The sequence below is a fragment of the Rhinoderma darwinii genome, chromosome 1, assembly GCF_050947455.1.
Source record: "Rhinoderma darwinii isolate aRhiDar2 chromosome 1, aRhiDar2.hap1, whole genome shotgun sequence".
NCBI classification, from domain to species: domain Eukaryota; kingdom Metazoa; phylum Chordata; class Amphibia; order Anura; family Rhinodermatidae; genus Rhinoderma; species Rhinoderma darwinii.
The window spans coordinates 130,168,828-130,187,197 of NC_134687.1; the positions used below are offsets into that span (position 1 = coordinate 130,168,828).

General features: G+C 43.0%; 1 protein-coding gene across 1 annotated transcript in view; it reads right to left on the reverse strand.

Annotated features, from left to right (window-relative positions):
• Positions 1-18,154, reverse strand: part of EDNRA (endothelin receptor type A) — a 76,621-nt gene extending 58,467 nt beyond the window's left edge. The window contains exons 1-2 of the mRNA XM_075860376.1: positions 17,951-18,154; positions 10,993-11,430 (exon numbers count right to left, since the gene is read on the reverse strand). Of these exons, the coding sequence (XP_075716491.1) occupies positions 10,993-11,370 (378 nt within the window). The 5' untranslated portion in view covers positions 11,371-11,430; positions 17,951-18,154. The remainder of the gene's footprint in view (positions 1-10,992; positions 11,431-17,950) is intronic.
• Between the last annotated feature and the right edge of the window lie 216 nt (positions 18,155-18,370).

Sequence of the window (18,370 nt, forward strand, 5' to 3'; positions counted from 1 at the left end):
CCATCACCATTGATTTCAATGGTAACGGATCCGGTGAACATCAGAACGGGTACCCAACACAGATGTGAATGAAGCCTAAGTGTTTTCCTTCCTGTAATCTGCTGTCCACCCCCTGTTGTCAAGCAAAATCCATCCCTAGTTACAGATGGACTGTAGAAGGTGGGGATGTGTCTCTTCACTGCCTACCAATACAAGTTTATGGAGAGGGGAGGAAGGAACAGAGGGAGAAAGATACAGACAGATGCTGCAGCAGCTACCTGGTAAGTGTTACTGTCTCACCCCAGTGCTGGATTCTCAGATACACTGCTCATTACTGCTGTATAGTCTCCTCCATGCTGCTGCTGCTTCTATATATGATAGATAGAGATAGGAGAGCAGGATTCTCCTTTTCTATGTGTGCTGTATATAGAAGACATGATAGCAGTTAGGCTCAACCCATTAGCTCAGAGACAACTAAGAATTAGAGCGAGAGCCTGCAGAGGGTAATACTGGTAAAACATGCACAGTACAAATCATACAATGGCCACAATTGTGTTATTCCTCATTTACACACATATGACAGCTTATTTTGAAAAGTTAGATACATTTTAAGCTACTTTCTAATATAATTTCAATTTGTAATTCTCATTTACATCCAGAGGCTAAACAAATCTGTACAGACCTAATACTTCTCATAGCTGAAATTATGCTACAATGTTATCTAGTCTAGGTTACTGTATCCTTTGAGTCTGAATTCGCCCCCCCCCTAAAGCACTGATTGATAGCTTGCCCTGTATGAACTCGGAATGTAGAATGCATAAACTTTGAAATCCCCCTCAGCTTTGTTGCCAAACTGATACCTAAAGAACAACACACACACACACACACACACACACACACACACACACACACACACACACACACACACACACACACACACACACACACACACACACACACACACACACACACACACACACATCATCATAAACAAAGATGGGCTGCCTGCAGCTGTATTACCCAGGCATAAAGATTTCATGTTATGTTGTTCGATGATTCGTTAAAAAATAAATAAAAATAGCAGCATGATATTTTAATGTATGAAAAAAAGCTGGGGGTCAGGGTCAAAACATGTGGACATTTGGAGCAAGAGTTGAAAAAGTTTGATTTTCTTGCTTAGGTGTTTCTGGGGCCCAGGAGCCTAAAGTTACACCTCTGCTATTAAAGCCCTAAAAAAAGATTAGATTTAGACTAATGCGGTATTTGCTAATATTCTACTGTATATTCTACCCTATGCCTATACATTTTTGGATAGTGATACTTTTCAGTGGGATTTGCAAAAGGTGACTTTTGTGATACATTTTTCAGGTGTAATAAAAAATAGTGTAGTACCGTGTTAGCCAGAGACAATATGAAATGTTAAATACTTTTGTGTCAAAAAAGACAAAAGTATAATAGGTATGCCATAAAAGTTCTATATGCAGCTTTCAGAGCGCAGAGGCTCCTTCAGGCTATTTACAAATGAATGACTTAGAAAAAAGCACAACATTTAGATGTTACACAAAGACAATTAGTACATGAAGTGATACATCATTAAGATAAGCCGGGGCAATAAAACTGAGGTTATAGGGGTGATGACTTAGGAGTTAAGGCATCTGGAGTCAGTCTGATGGGGGACGTGACGTGTGGCCATGTAGTGGCTCATAAATCCTGGTGTTAGATTGAGGCCTTGTGTCAATGACCTGGAATTTTATCATCATCATGAATTCCCAAATTTTTCTTTCTCTGTTGTTTTTAAAATGACCCTTCAGGTGTAATAAAAATGACATCTTTTGCGATCCAACAGTTAGGGCCCCCCACGTCAACAACAAACAAGTCCATGTCCCCATTTTAAGTAGAGAGGTGATCACCTTACTATTAAAATAAATGGAGATGATAGAAACCGACAAGTACTCTCAGTGCGCTTAAACTAGCATACATGGAACAATTTGGTAAACCGTTTTACTAGACGTCTGATACTTTGGTTAAATTAAAAACGTATTTTTAATTTTAAGTATACAACTATTGCACATTTACATAATCTTTTTCTACATGGACAACATTATCTTCCCTTTTAATTTTTAGAACTAAAGTGAAAATGAGGTAACTTGTAGACTTAAAATTAAACAGGTCCTGCATTGTATGCAACTTGCCTTAATAGAATGTGATCTCCAAGCATGCTAGTAATGATATCTGACCTACCACTTGTAAAAAGTTCAAGAGAACTTCCTCAGTCAATGATCCCTCTGTCAATAACTAGAGCTGGGAACTAATGAAAACAATTACAAAGTAACAATGTGAACCTATGTGAAATTCTCAATGTATCTCAGATCTTTCTATGAATTCTCTCAGTCCAAGATTACTTTGTACTTTATGAAGAAGGATGAATTAAAGTTTTAACATTTCAACTATTTTTCATTAACGTTGCAAGTATTTATTTCGATTTGGTACTGATCTGATTAAATGCACAGTGGCTCCGGTCATTCAGATGTGTTTTTCAACTGTGTTCAAAACACGACCAGCCTCAGAATGCTTTGGACATTCCCTATTTTGGAACGCCTGATACATTGAAAGCATTTAGTTAAGTATTTCACGTCTAGTAACTTTACAGCAGTTTGTGTTGGTCTCAGATTATTCTAAAAAGCTCATTATCCACTCGGTATAGCGTAATGCATTATTAAGCATGAATATGTGGGTGTACAGTACTTAGGTATACAAATTCGATGCATGTATATGCAATATATTATATAAGCTTGGAGCTACCTTATGGTTTGGATGTTGTATTTCCCTGAAAATGGACAACTAATGAAAGAAATGATTCAACGGCTGCTCATATTCAGACATCTTTGGTCAATTTGCCTGTAATACCCTAATGCAACTTTTATCAAAGATATTGCTCTAATATAGTAAAATATTTTTTCTTGCCCTTGCTTGTGATAAACATATTGGCCCACATTTACTATTGCTGTCAAATAGTTTGACAGCATAAACTTAGACCAGGCAGTCACAAAATGTGCCAAATATATCACAGTGGTGCCCGCTGTGTGATTATTTTGGCACGTCTTGCATGACCTGTTAGACACTTTTCTCTTCCTTATACCACCTTTGATTTGGCTTTTTTTTGGGCCAAAATTTTGTGCTAGTTTTTGGCGCACTTTGGGGCATTTTAAGTCACACACTTTCTGATAAGTCACGTCCCTTCCCAGCAACACTAAGCGCCCTTTTTGTGACACTTTTCAAAAGTGTCTAGTGAGAAGCAAACATCAAAATTGCACCAAATTGCGCCAAAATTTGGCAAATTTTTAGACTTATTAGACACAGTAGTACATCTGCCCCGTTCTATTTGTGATCTCGAAATACAATTGTAACTGAATAACATCTATCTGGATAATAAAAAAAGCTAACTTTTTGGTAAACAAGACATTCCTTTCAATGACTTTTTGTGAACATTTTACAAATGATCATAAATATTATATATGTGCTGCTAAATAAAAAGAAAAAAGAGAACATTGCTAAACATGAGGGGTTGTAATAAATCTGAGTCTGACATGTCAGCTGATGCCCTGTGAAAATGATCTCCATATGTTAGGTAAATGTTAACCTATTACAGATGTGGCCTCCACGACCTCTTACACTGACATGATGTTTTGTCATCTACTCAGATGTGAACTGATACTGCTATGGCCAAAATCATGGTTACTATAAACATTCTGATTGCACTTACAGAAACAGAGATCATACTGTAGAAGCTTGCAAGAAAAAATGAATGACGTGTTCTACAGTATTAATACTTCCATTTTACTCTAGTCAACAATATTAACTTAATGTATGTTCTCTTCCACTTTTAGTTCATGTTACTTTTATTATTATTATTATTATTATTATTATAATATAGTGCAGCGCTGTATAGATGTGAGCTTTAGGCCTGGTTCACATCTGCGTTGGTGGCTCTGTTAGTGGCCTCCATCGCAGATCCGCCTAAAAATACCGGAAAATACACAGACGCCCCGACGGCAACCTGACGGAACCTATTAAAGTCAATGGGTTCCATCAGGTGCCGATGGTGTCCGTCATACAACGGAACAGGCGATTCCGACATTTTTGTTGTTCTGCGCCTCTGATGAAGCAGAACAATGGAAATACTGTTGCAGATGTGAATGAGGTATTATTTTTACTATGAGGAGCTCTGCCTAATAAAATAAACTAAGAAACAAACTAAAAACAAACACATCAGCAGCGCATGACAAGGTTGTTGAGACGACTTAGGATACAGTATCACTTTAAGGTGTTGTCTGTTTCAAACAACCTGTTTCGGAATGCTCATTAGGGTTTGAGGGGTTAATATAGGATTTCCCTCAATATGGCCCCTCCTCTAATGCGCTCGGATCCACATCAAACACATTTCTCTGCTCCGAAGGAATGGCGGTGTCCATAGAAATCAATGGAGGCCATCACGATTATTATATTCCTCCCAAAAAGATGTAGGCTTACAGACTCTCTATTCCTGTGCAAGTTGTTATTTTACCAGATGGCTGACCCCTCACCTCATCTTCAGACAATCTTAAAGATCTCTCAACTTTATATGACAAAACAAATATAGCACTTTTATTTCTATGCTATCCACAGATATGGTTTGTTTTCAACAGTCATAGTAGATTGTATCTGCACCACAATCTTCCCTCATCAGAGACATAGAGAGCGTTTCGCCACAACTTTTTTATAAAAAACGGAAAAATGTTCTACCACAATATTACAATATTACAATGCCTACTTACATTTAAACGGATGACATTTCAACATTGAATTATTATATTTTAACTGCAAGTTTACATAACTGAAAAATTGGCATGTCAACGTATTCTAAAGATGGCATTATAATTAGTATTAATACTTTTCAGCAGAGGGGTCTTGAAGATCATCAAAGGGTTTTGTAATGGCAGGAAGGAGGTGAAGGGAAAGTGAGCCCTAATCTACCCACCGCCCTGTCCCTGCCTACTTGCAACGACCCGCCCTAGGCGACGAGGTACAACTGGGCGGCGGTCCCTACGCTGGCTAAGTGCACAGGAAGACAAACAGGGAACACGCAAGGGAAGGGGCAGTAGCCACGGAACGCCACGGGAAACGGGGCGGCGAACGAACAGTCAGGACCAGGACGAAGTGAGTACACCCGAGCGGACACGGAGACAGAAGCAAGCCAGGGCAAGCAAAGCAGGTCAAGCAGAACTGCAGCAAGGCAGAAGCACGGCAGAAGCAGGCTGGAGCAAGCAGCAGTGGGGCCAGGAATCCAAAAGAATTACAAGCACTGAGGGAGAGCACAGGGCAGGTAATAAAGGGCAGGGGGCGGAGCTAACTCCGAGAGACCAGGCCGCGATAGGCTCTCCCACTCCTGAGCCTGCCACCCTCGTTGGTGGGAGAAGGTGTCAGTCGAACAGGTCTGGCCTCAGGTGTGGATTGATTAATCCCAGGAGTGTAGCTAGATGAAGTACCTGGCAGATCCCTAACAGTACTCCCCCTTTTATGAGGGGCCACCGGACCCTTACTAAGGGGACCCGGTTTAGTGGGGAAGAGGAGGTGGAACCTCCTGATAAATACCCCAGCGTGAACATCACGGGCAGGTACCCAAGTCCTCTCCTCCGGCCCGTATCCTCTCCAATGGACCAGGTACTGGAGGGAGCCCTGGACCATCCTACTGTCCATAACCTTGGCCACCTCGAATTCCACCCCCTCAGGGGTGAGAACGGGAACAGGAGGTATCCTCGAGGGGGACCAGGACGGGGAGCAGCGTTTAAGGAGGGAGGCATGGAAGACGTCATGTATGCGAAAGGATGGGGGGAGCTCCAGACGGAAGGATACAGGGTTGAGGACTTCAATGATCTTATAAGGTCCAATAAATCGGGGAGCAAACTTCCTGGACGGGACCTTAAGGCGCAAGTTCCTGGACGACAACCAGACCAAATCCCCGACGACAAACCGGGGGTTAGCAGAACGTCTACTATCCGCCTGAATCTTTTGTGCGCTCTGGGACGCCTCTAGGTTCTTCTGAACCTGGGCCCAGACAGTGCACAGTTCCCGATGAACCTCCTCTACCTCAGGATTATTGGAACAACCAGGGGAGACGGAGGAGAACCTAGGGTTAAACCCGAAATTACAGAAAAACGGGGAGACCCCTGACGAGTTACTGACCCGGTTATTCAGGGAAAATTCAGCAAGGGGAAGGAATGAGACCCAATCGAATTGACAGTCAGAGATGAAACACCTTAAATATTGTTCCAGGGATTGGTTGGTCCTTTCCGTTTGGCCATTGGTTTCGGGATGGAAGGCGGAAGAGAAGGACAGATCAATCTCCAACTTTTTACAAAAAGCTCTCCAAAATAAGGAAACAAATTGTACCCCTCTGTCAGAAACGATATTGACTGGGGCCCCATGGAGACGCAGGATGTGTTTCACAAACAAAGAAGCTAACGTCTTGGCGTTAGGTAGCTTCTTAAGGGGCACAAAGTGGCACATCTTGCTGAAGCGGTCGACTACCACCCACACCACCGACTTGCCCTGAGATGGAGGCAAATCGGTGATAAAATCCATGGAGATATGGGTCCAAGGTCTCTGGGGAATGGGCAAGGAACGTAGTAGGCCCGCAGGTCGGGACCTAGGGGTTTTGGACCTAGCACAAACCTCACAAGCGGCGACGTAAGCCCTAACATCTTTAGGCAACCCAGGCCACCAATAGTTTCTGGTAATGAGGTGTTTGGTGCCCAAGAAGCCAGGATGACCGGATAGAGCGGAGTCATGGTTTTCCCTGAGTACCCTCAGCCGGTATTGCAGGGGAACAAACAGTTTGTCCCCAGGGACGTTCCCGGGAGCTGCACCCTGATCAGCCGCGATATCAGAAGCTAAATCAGAATCCGTGGCAGAGACGATTATACCAGGGGGTAAAATACAAGCGGGATCCTTCTCGGAAGGAGGATTGGCCATGAAACTACGTGACAGAGCGTCAGCCTTAATATTCTTGGACCCAGCCCTATAGGTAACCAAGAAATTAAATCTGGTAAAGAATAGTGCCCACCGAGCTTGTCTAGGATTAAGCCTCCGGGCCGATTCTAGGAAAACCAGATTCTTGTGATCCGTAAGGACCGTTACCTGGTGTGTGGCCCCCTCCAGGAAGTGCCGCCACTCCTCAAAAGCCCATTTAATGGCTAGAAGTTCGCGGTTGCCAATATCATAGTTACTCTCCGTGGGCGAAAACTTCCTAGAGAAGTAAGCACAGGGGCGGAGATGGGTGAGGGAGCTGGTACCCTGGGACAAGACGGCCCCCACTCCCACCTCGGAAGCGTCAACCTCCACAATAAATGGCTCCTCTTGGTTGGGCTGAATCAGCACGGGGGCCGAGATAAAGCACTTCTTGAGAGTCTCAAAGGCCTGGACGGCCTCAGGGGGCCAATGGAGGACATCGGCACCCTTGCGGGTAAGGTCCGTAAGAGGCTTAGCGACGACCGAGAAGTTGGCAATAAATCTCCTGTAATAGTTGGCGAACCCTAAAAAACACTGTAACGCCTTAAGGGAGGCAGGTTGGACCCATTCCGCCACAGCTTGAACCTTGGCAGGGTCCATGCGGAATTCATGAGGAGTGAGGATTTGCCCTAAAAATGGTATCTCCTGTACCCCAAAGACACATTTTTCAGTCTTAGCAAACAGATTATTCTCCCGAAGGACCTGGAGCACCTTCCTGACATGCTCCACGTGGGAGGACCAGTCCTTGGAAAACACCAGTATGTCATCAAGGTACACAACAAGAAAATTACCCAGGTATTCTCTCAGGATTTCATTAATAAAATTCTGGAAGACAGCAGGGGCATTACACAACCCAAAGGGCATGACCAGGTATTCGAAATGACCCTCGGGTGTGTTGAACGCAGTTTTCCACTCATCCCCCTCTTTGATGCGGATAAGGTTATATGCCCCCCGTAGATCGAACTTAGAAAACCATTGGGCTCCCTGAACCTGATTAAAAAGATCCGGAATCAAAGGAAGTGGGTACTGGTTCCTTACGGTGACCTTATTCAGGTTACGATAATCAATGCACGGCCTAAGACCACCATCCTTCTTCCCCACGAAGAAGAAGCCAGCACCTACAGGAGAAGTCGAGGGGCGAATGAAACCCTTGGCCAGGCATTCTTGGATATACACCCTCATGGCTTCACGTTCAGGACATGAAAGATTAAATATCCTACCCTTAGGAAGCTTGGCACCAGGCACCAAATCGATAGCGCAATCGTAATCTCTATGGGGGGGCAACACCTCGGAGGCCTCCTTAGAAAACACATCGGCGAAGTCCTGAACAAACTCAGGAAGTGTGTTTACCTCCTCCCGGGGAGAAATAGAGTTAACAGAAAGACATGACATCAGACATTCATTACCCCATTTGGTGAGATCCCCAGTATTCCAATCAAATGTGGGATTATGCAACTGCAACCAGGGAAGGCCTAAAACCAGATCAGACGATAATCCCTGCATCACCAGTACAGAGCACTGCTCCAAATGCATGGAGCCAACCAGGAGTTCAAAAACAGGAGTATGCTGAGTAAAATAACCATTAGCAAGGGGTGTTGAGTCGATTCCTACTACAGGGATAGGATAAGGTAAATCAATACAAGGCATCTTTAGAGACATAGCAAATTCCACAGACATGATATTAGCAGATGAGCCAGAATCCACGAAAGCACTGCCCGTGGCAGACCGGCCAGCAAACGAGACCTGAAAGGGAAGCAAAATTTTATTGCGTTTCACATTAACGGGAAATACCTGTGCGCCCAAGTGACCTCCCCGATGATCACTTAGGCGCGGAAGTTTTCCGGCTTCTTATTCTTGCGCCTGGGACAGGTGTTCAGTAGATGCTTGTCGTCCCCACAGTAGAAGCAGAGACCATTCATTCTGCGAAACTCCCTACGTTGTCGAGGGGACATGGAGGCCCCGAGTTGCATAGGTACCTCCGAGTCCTCCGTGGAGGGGCGAGGAGGCGGGACCTCGGGGGGAATCGCAGAAAAGTCAGAGGGGAGCACACTGAAGCGTTCTAGCTGACGTTCCCTGAGACGTCGGTCAAGTCGTACTGCTAGGGCCATAACCTGGTCAAGGGAGTCAGGCGAGGGGTAGCTAACCAGCAGATCCTTCAGGGCGTCAGATAATCCTAACCTAAACTGGCACCTTAGGGCCGGATCGTTCCACTGAGAAGCTACGCACCACTTCCTAAAATCAGAACAGTATTCCTCAACCGGTCTTCTACCCTGACGTAAGGTCACCAGCTGACTCTCGGCTAAAGCAGTCCTGTCAGTCTCGTCGTAAATGAGTCCGAGGGCAGAGAAAAAACGATCAACAGAGGAAAGTTCAGGGGCGTCAGGAGCCAAGGAGAAGGCCCACTCTTGGGGCCCTTCCTGAAGTCGGGATATGATGATACCCACCCGCTGGTTCTCGGAACCTGAGGAGTGGGGCTTTAGGCGGAAATACAGTCTGCAACTCTCCCGGAAGGAGAGAAACGTCTTACGGTCCCCTGAAAACCGGTCAGGTAACTTGAGGTCGGGTTCTAGAGGTGAGGTGAGGGGTACTACTAAAGCAGCGTCACCCTGATTGACCCTTTGGGCCAGGGCCTGGACCTGTAGGGAGAGGCCCTGCATCTGCTGGGTCAGGGTCTCAAGGGGGTCCATGATAGCGTCAGCGTAGGAGAAATGGTAGACTAGGTAAGGGCTTGTAATTATGTAATGGCAGGAAGGAGGTGAAGGGAAAGTGAGCCCTAATCTACCCACCGCCCTGTCCCTGCCTACTTGCAACGACCCGCCCTAGGCGACGAGGTACAACTGGGCGGCGGTCCCTACGCTGGCTAAGTGCACAGGAAGACAAACAGGGAACACGCAAGGGAAGGGGCAGTAGCCACGGAACGCCACGGGAAACGGGGCGGCGAACGAACAGTCAGGACCAGGACGAAGTGAGTACACCCGAGCGGACACGGAGACAGAAGCAAGCCAGGGCAAGCAAAGCAGGTCAAGCAGAACTGCAGCAAGGCAGAAGCACGGCAGAAGCAGGCTGGAGCAAGCAGCAGTGGGGCCAGGAATCCAAAAGAATTACAAGCACTGAGGGAGAGCACAGGGCAGGTAATAAAGGGCAGGGGGCGGAGCTAACTCCGAGAGACCAGGCCGCGATAGGCTCTCCCACTCCTGAGCCTGCCACCCTGGTTGGTGGGAGAAGGTGTCAGTCGAACAGGTCTGGCCTCAGGTGTGGATTGATTAATCCCAGGAGTGTAGCTAGATGAAGTACCTGGCAGATCCCTAACAGGTTTATCCTGTTTTGCCCTAATTCAAACTGGTAGGGGAAAATAGGTATGTTTGTATGTGTTTGGCTATACTTGAGATATTTGATTCTAAGCTCCATAGTGCACTTAATCCGTGAAAACATTAGATGAATCACTGTATTTCTAAGGGGATGTATCATGAAGATAACCCCTGTTTATATGCCCTATTAAAGCATAGAAACGCCATAGAGGGGATTCCCCGTTCAAGACTCCCTCAATGAGCCCGAAAGGGGAACTACCCTGTAAGAGCAGCTACTTCACTGGCGGACCCAGGCCATCCATGCATTACATGGACAGCCATTAATTTGAAGGGCTGTCATGTAATACTACATTGTATGTCTTACCAGACGTGGCTTCTCCTGGAGATACCAGCTGACCACCAGGCGTTAGTGAAGCATTGTACAGAGAATTTTAGTAATAAAAACTATAGGAACAGTCTCTGTGTGTGACATCACCAATGGATATCTCAGAAGGGCACAGTTATTAAAAATATATATCGCTTTTCAATTATCTTCTTAGGGACAGCTCACTTAGCAAATTTTTCAAACCTGTTTGTGACACTGTATGAGCAGGCAAGGAGACTCCCACTGGAAACCACGCCTGACAGAAGTACAAAAATCTCTTAAGAATTGTCTTACCTTAAACACAATAATGGGAATGTCAATCACAATGTAGATAAGGTCTCCAAGTGCCAGGCTGGCTATCAGGGCATTTGGTCCGTTCCTCATGCACTTGTTTTGGTAGATTATTCTGAGAAGAGTTGCATTCCCCACCATCCCAATGATGAAAATAGCACAAGATAATGTAGTGTTTATGTACTTGAAGACATGACTGATTTTAGTCCTCTCAGGGCACCAGATAATGGTGCTGTTTGGTCTCATTGAACGCTGAGGAAAGGTCCTGTTAAAATCAGGAATAGTATCAGTCCGATTATGGAAGTAATCTCCACCATTTTTACTGATAGCAAGGCCGGTAAATGCCAGCAGCACAATAACTCTCAGGATAACAGAGCCCATGTCCGTTTATGGTCCACAATCCGACAGAGAATTGCTTGTAGGGAACCTCTTACTGCTTACCTGGAATAGTAAATAGAGTTGCGTTACATACATGATTATAAATCAAAGTATAGCAAAATTTTATATATATATATACTAGCTAACTTTCTATAAATTTCTATTCATATTGATAAAATAATACACATGTGGCAATGTAAATTTTACTCTGATTTTGTCCAAACACCGATCTTGAACCTGCAGTGAGAACAGAGTTGTGTGTTGTATATGCTAGTCCACAAATGTCGGATTTGTCCATACAGATCTATGTACATATTCTACCTACATGGATGAAACATATGCCAATATATGCACATTCTGTCACATTCACAGGTTATTTACATAGATTCCTATGAACGTATCGCAACTATGCAGACGAGCGTATGTAAAGAAACAACCCATCCCACTGTTACCACTGCTGTCCTCAGAATCAGTGCTCTGGAACAAGAGTACTGTATGTTAATTATATGGATGCTTTTACCATGCCCTATGCGGCTCTTGCAAATGTCCCCTGTATCCCCATGTGGCTCCAATTTTATATGTTTGCACATCGAGTTTTTTCTTATGGATTTGAAAAACAATTGCGGAATGTTTACATGCCGTATTGGTTGGGTATTCTATAATGCTTCTAGGAGAGAATACGGTATAGCACAGAGGCACCATCTGGCATCACATAAAGTGCCAACAGCTCCTTAATACGGAACCATGGCGACTCAGTGTGCCAAAGCATGAGGCCTTGTTGCAAACTCATTTAGTGCAAAAATAATTATTCCACAAACTTTTGCCAGTTATGTATTTCCATTAAAGAGGCTGTTTCATCTCAACAAGTCGCTGCAGGGGAAATGTAATGTTACATTACACCCCACTCTATGACGTTTATGTGCCCTGCTAAGCCAAATGAAGATACCGGATTAACCCCAATCTATGACATATCACTTTTTTTTTACATCGGTTTACAGTTTATTGCTCTGATAGAATTTCTGTGCTCATTATATTATAATAGACATTGTATTAGTCTAATAGACAATGACTTAAAAAAAATTGTCTACGTTTTGTCTAAATAAATCTTACAAACATTTAACGCTTTTCAATTTCACCTTGACACTGGAAAGTGTTTAGAGGAAGCTTTTATGGAACAAGTAGTGGGAAAAAGTCTATGTCATACTGATTGATTATTGCCCGTAGTATGAAAGCCTTTAGCCTTCATCTCCATTATCACTGTCTTATGTCAGACATGTTTGTCTAGAAATAGCTCTGAAATTTCATTTCACTACCTGAAACTGTAGAGAGATTAAATAATAGCCCAAGTAAGCATATTATCTCAATGTCATATATTTGCTTTTGGGAACAGATGATTGTTGTATATAATAAATACAAGTCTAAAACATTTTAATAGCAGCATTAGGTATATCCCAGACAGAGAGCGCTTAGATATCACTATTGATGGGGCATATAAGGTACTTGAACAGGACATGAAACTCTTTGTAAATTCAGATCTGACTGTGGAGTACAAATAGTATAAGCCGGTCTAAAGGGAGATACAGTGCAATCAGAAAGTCTTCAGACCCTTTCACTTTTTTCACATTTTGTTATGTTGAGGCCTTGTGCTAAAATAAAAAAATGTTCCCCATCTTTCAGCACTCAACACCCCATAATGATAAAGTGAAAACAGAATTTTAGACATTTTTGAAAATGTATTAAAAAGGAAAAATTCAAATTTCGCATGGATAAGTATTCAAACCGTTTGCTATGACACTTGAAATTTAGCTCTGGTGGCCTCTCGTTTCTCTAGATCATCTTGGAAATGTTTCTACACCTTGATTGGAGTCCACCTGCGGTAAATTCATTTGATTGGACATGATTTGTAAAGACACACCCCTGTCTATATGAGGTCTCACAGCTGACAATGCATATAAGAGCAAAAATCAAGTAATGAGGAGGAAAGAACTGCCTGTAGAGCTCAGGGACAGAATTGTGTGGAGGCACAGATCTGCAGAAGGGTACAAAATAATGTCTGCTGCTGTAAAGGATCTGCCAGGCACAACTTCTGTGTATACTCCCATAGGTAATCAGTCTGCACCTGAGTCTATGTCTCTGAGACTGACTCCATCTTCCACCACTCAGGATCGCAGGCTTAGGAGTGGGAGAGCCTATCGCAGCCTGGCCAGACGGAGCTAGCTCCCGCCCTCGGTCTATTTATACCTGCCTTTCCTATTCCTCCTTTGCTTGTGATTCTTCTCGTGTGGTTTCCTGGCCCAGCTACAGCTACTAACTATTTGATCCTGCTCCATACTGACCCTGGCTTACTGACTACTCTCCTGCTCTGCATTTGGTACCTCGTGCACTCCTGGTTTGACTCGGCTCGTTCACTACTCTTGTTGCTCACGGTGTTGCCGTGGGCAACTGCCCCTTTCCCTCTGCTTTGTGTTCCCTTGTCTGTTTGTCTCGTGCACTTACTGAGCGTAGGGACCGCCGCCCAGTTGTACCCCGTCGCCTAGGGCGGGTCGTTGCAAGTAGGCAGGGACAGAGTGGCGGGTAGATTAGGGCTCACTTGTCCGTTTCCCTACCCCCGTCATTACAGCTGCACTGAAAGTTCCCAAGAGCACAGTGGCCTCCATAACTCTTGAATGCAAGAAGTTTGGAAGAACCAGGACCAGATGACTGAGAACCCAATGGGTACTCTTTCTGAGCATCAAAGATCCTGTGTTCAGATAGGGGATACTTCCAGAACGTCAACCATCACTGCAGCACTCCAGCAATCTGGGCTTTATGGCAGTGTGGCCAGAAAGAAGCGTCTCTTCTGCAAAAGACACATGAAATCCCACCTGGATTTTGAAAAAAGCACCTAAAGGACTCTCAGACTGTGAGAAACAAAATTCTGTGGTCTGATGAAACCAAGATTTAACTTTTTGGCCTCCATTCTAATGGTCATGTCTGAAGCAAACCAGGCACTGCTCATTACCTGCCCAATACCATCCCTACAGTGAAGCATGGTGGTGGCAGCATCATGCAGCGGGGATGTTTTTCATCGGCTGGGATAGGGAGACTGGTCAGGGTTGAGGGAAAGATGAATGGAGCAAAGTACAGAGATATTCTTAATGAAAACCTGATCCAGAGTGCTCTGTACCTCAGATTGGGCCAAGGGTTCATCTTCGAACAAGACAATGACGTTAAGCACACAGCCAAGACAACACAGGAGTGGCATAGGGACAACTCTGTGAATGTCCTTGAGTGGCCCAGCCAGAGCCCTGACTTGAACCCATTCGAACATCTCTGGAGAGACCTGAAAATGTCTGTCGACCGACGGTCCCATCAAACCCTGCAGAGCTTGAGAGGATCTGCAGAGAAGAATGGCAGAAAATCCCCAAATCCAGGTGTTCAAACCTTGTGGCATCATACCCAAGAAGACTGGCGGCTGTTATCGCTGCCAAAGGTGCTTCAACTAAGTACTGAGTAAAGGGTCTGAATTCTTATGTCAATGCAATATTTTATTTTTTTCTTTTCAATAAATTATCAAAGATTAATAACATTCTGTTTTCACTTTGTCATTATGGGGATTTAAGTGCAGAATGATGGGGAAAAACCTGAAATGTTGTATATTTTAGCACAACGCCTCCATTGTAAAGTTCACCATTTATGAGGTTATAATGAATCACCGCAATATTTGCTGTATATTACACAAATTAGTGAAGTGATCAGCTCTAATGCATTGACAACACTGTATCGTCGTTCTTATTTTGACTAATTTGGCTTCTGAAACTCTATAACCGTGGGGGTAAGTAAAATGTATTGGTTTAGGTACATAACCCAATATATTCAAAGGAATTGCTGAAACCAGTGTATGTTGAAATTGTATAATATACATCCCATTTCAATTCTGTTCCCAAGTCACAATCTTGAGGACAATGGTGTATGAATCCTATGAACGTCCATGAGCGTCCATGCAGTGAATATATAGCTCCGCTATGTACATAACAGTTTATAGGCTAGCCTGGTATTGAAATTCTAGTCTTTATAATATCCTCATTTATTCATTGTTGATTTCTATTACTTTACTAGACACATTGATTCATTCTCCAGACCCCCTGTTGAGCTAAAATCAGCATGTTGCAAACTTAACAGCACTCACACTACCCCAGTTGATTTTTTAATGCTATGAATTATCTGAAATAGGAAAATTAGATTTTGAGCTTCACTGTAGACAGTGGCCGATGTGAGTAAATGTGTCCTGTGTACCAAACTGGAATATATCATCACTATATACTCATTTATAATACATAATAGCTAAGAAAACCTTAACAATTTAATTTCCTTAAACTTGTTGCATGGGTGTCTACGTGTTTGTTACAAATTGATGGGAACCATATTGCTAGCACTAGTTATTTGTTAATATTTCTGTTACAACATACTTCTGTTTATATGCAATGCTATTTAAAATGGATGTAAATATTTATATTCCTTATAGAATCCCCTTGTAAATCACACATTTCTACATACAGCCTGTGTTGTGCTATATACGTGTCACAGTTAAACCAAAGCCCTCAAGAGGAAAACCCAAGGGTGATCTAGCATCCAGAATCTCACAAAAAACACGTTAAGGCTATTTTATTGCTCTCCTTTGGCCTCTCCTGAAGACTGCATTGTAAAGCACAAACTAAATATTTGGATAGTGACTCTGGGAAACACGTTCATTTCGGGTAAACCGTATTCACATGGCTATTTATATAAAGCACTCCAGAGCAAAGTAGTATGAGAAAGCAGCTCCCCATGGGATGAGTAGGTCTGGAACACAAATGGAATGTGGTACAGTCAGGTACTCGCACACTCTTCCCTTACACATTATACTACCATGAAATGTATTATTCACACAAAACACTATTTACAAAGCTCCTAATGTGTTACTATGTGCTACTATTATAGCGGGATCTGTACTGATGCTATATCTGTTACTATGTAGTACTCTTTGTATATACGTGTAACATAATCCACTACATTACAGTTCACACCACACTATAGGACAAACAATATATACCATGCACTATACTACAAGTTGGTCAAGCAATGAATAGCTTTAAAATAATGATCCTAGGTAAATAATTTAAGTTATGCTTGTAAAGCTTATGTAGAGTATACCAAACATGCCGATACTTTACATGATATATGTAATGTTTATACTATAGTTAGAATGTGCTGTCCTACTATACCAATATACAGATCTGGATCTGTCATTTAACTCTTTGGAGCTGCACTGTAAGTTCACAGTGATTAAGCGGAGTTAACATAACGTAATGGGTTTACCTGCAGTCCTATGTAAAAGAACAGATTGTGATATCATCAAGAATTGTGGCAAATGATACATTTATCAGTGCTATATATGACAGACTAAGATCTGCTGTATTTGCATTTCGCACCGATGGACAACAACACAGCAGGTTACATTTCGAACACATGTATTGGAGGTGAAACCACTGTTCACGGGAGCCAACAATCTAAAAGAACAAGGGAATACTTGTACTATTGTAAGTAGTGGGATGCCAGTACCAGAACCCTCAGGCAGGAGTTAAACAAGGTTATAAAACATCAAAATGATGCTACAGCAATTATCCTGATGCTTCTCAACCCCAACGAGGCCAGTTAACTACAAACAATGTAATATACCACTTTTAATGGCTTTGTATGATTCAATGGGAAAGGTAAAAGAAAGGAGCAGGGCATTGCTCACATCCAATACATTAATGCAAACTGCACAAAGCTATTCCCAAGATAACCAGACCCTACAGGGAATGTTGTTCTGGTCCCGTCCCCCCCCATCATTTTAATGTTAGGAAAGCGGTCAAATGTTTTCTGTCAGAGAATGGAAATGTGTATAAAATGCTATGGTTACCTATTTTCTCATTGATTTCAATATGAAAATTGCAAATGATGCAAAATCTTTCACGTGATCTTTTCAATATAAACATAAGAAAAAAATCATTTCTGGGAAAACTATTTTCTTTAAATAATAAATACCCCTATAATAACAGCAAAATAGAAGCATGAAGTTCTTGGTTCTCTTTTCTTTATATGATAGTGGTGATATTCCCTACAGGCATGTGTGAACATCAACTTGTGTGATGATGACTCCAGGCTCATTCATAAGAATTATTTTACGGAACTTGCAAAAGATACAGAAACAAAGAGTGTACAGGGTTTACAGTTGGAGCTTAATGAATGTACAATTTTGCATCCCATCCCTATTAAATTCACATACTCAGAACATACGTACATTATCCAAAACCACATATATTTTTCCAATGACGACTTAATTACAGCAATTATGAGATTAGTCTTCTTTTTTACTTAACCAAAAATAAAAGATTAATCATCTGATAATAATGACTTCCGCAGATTAAACTCCAGACAACATAATATTCAAAAGGAGCAAAGAAGGTAAAACTATTCTATTGCTCAATATTAACCTCAACCGCACGGAACGGAGGAGGTGTACAGATAGTATAAAACGCATACGATATATCCAGTAAGAAATATAATAAATCGTCATTACCAGGTGTAGCGGTTGATGGAGGTCTGAGATGTTTCCTGTTCACAGATCCCAGATCATGAAGTATATGCTTGGTGACTGCAGCAGCCAAACTTCCCTACAGCACTTCCAAGCACTGAACTTTCAGTCTGAGTCTCTGAGATCACAACTTCATCTGTGCTATCCTGTCACCGATCATGGTTGGCTGGGATGGATAATCTCCACCTCCTGCTGAAGACAAAAGAGGCAGAACAGAGAAACATAACACACACAGCAAGCTGATCTACTGCCAACCTCAAGCACATACATCAAAAAGACTCCGCCTTGGGGGCATAGGAAGGACTGAGCTTCTTAACCATTTCCTCACTCCAGCTATCTTTCTCCGGCACTTTGTTCATACTCCCAAGTCCTGACAGCCTCTCCCTTCTCCCATATAGGGAACAG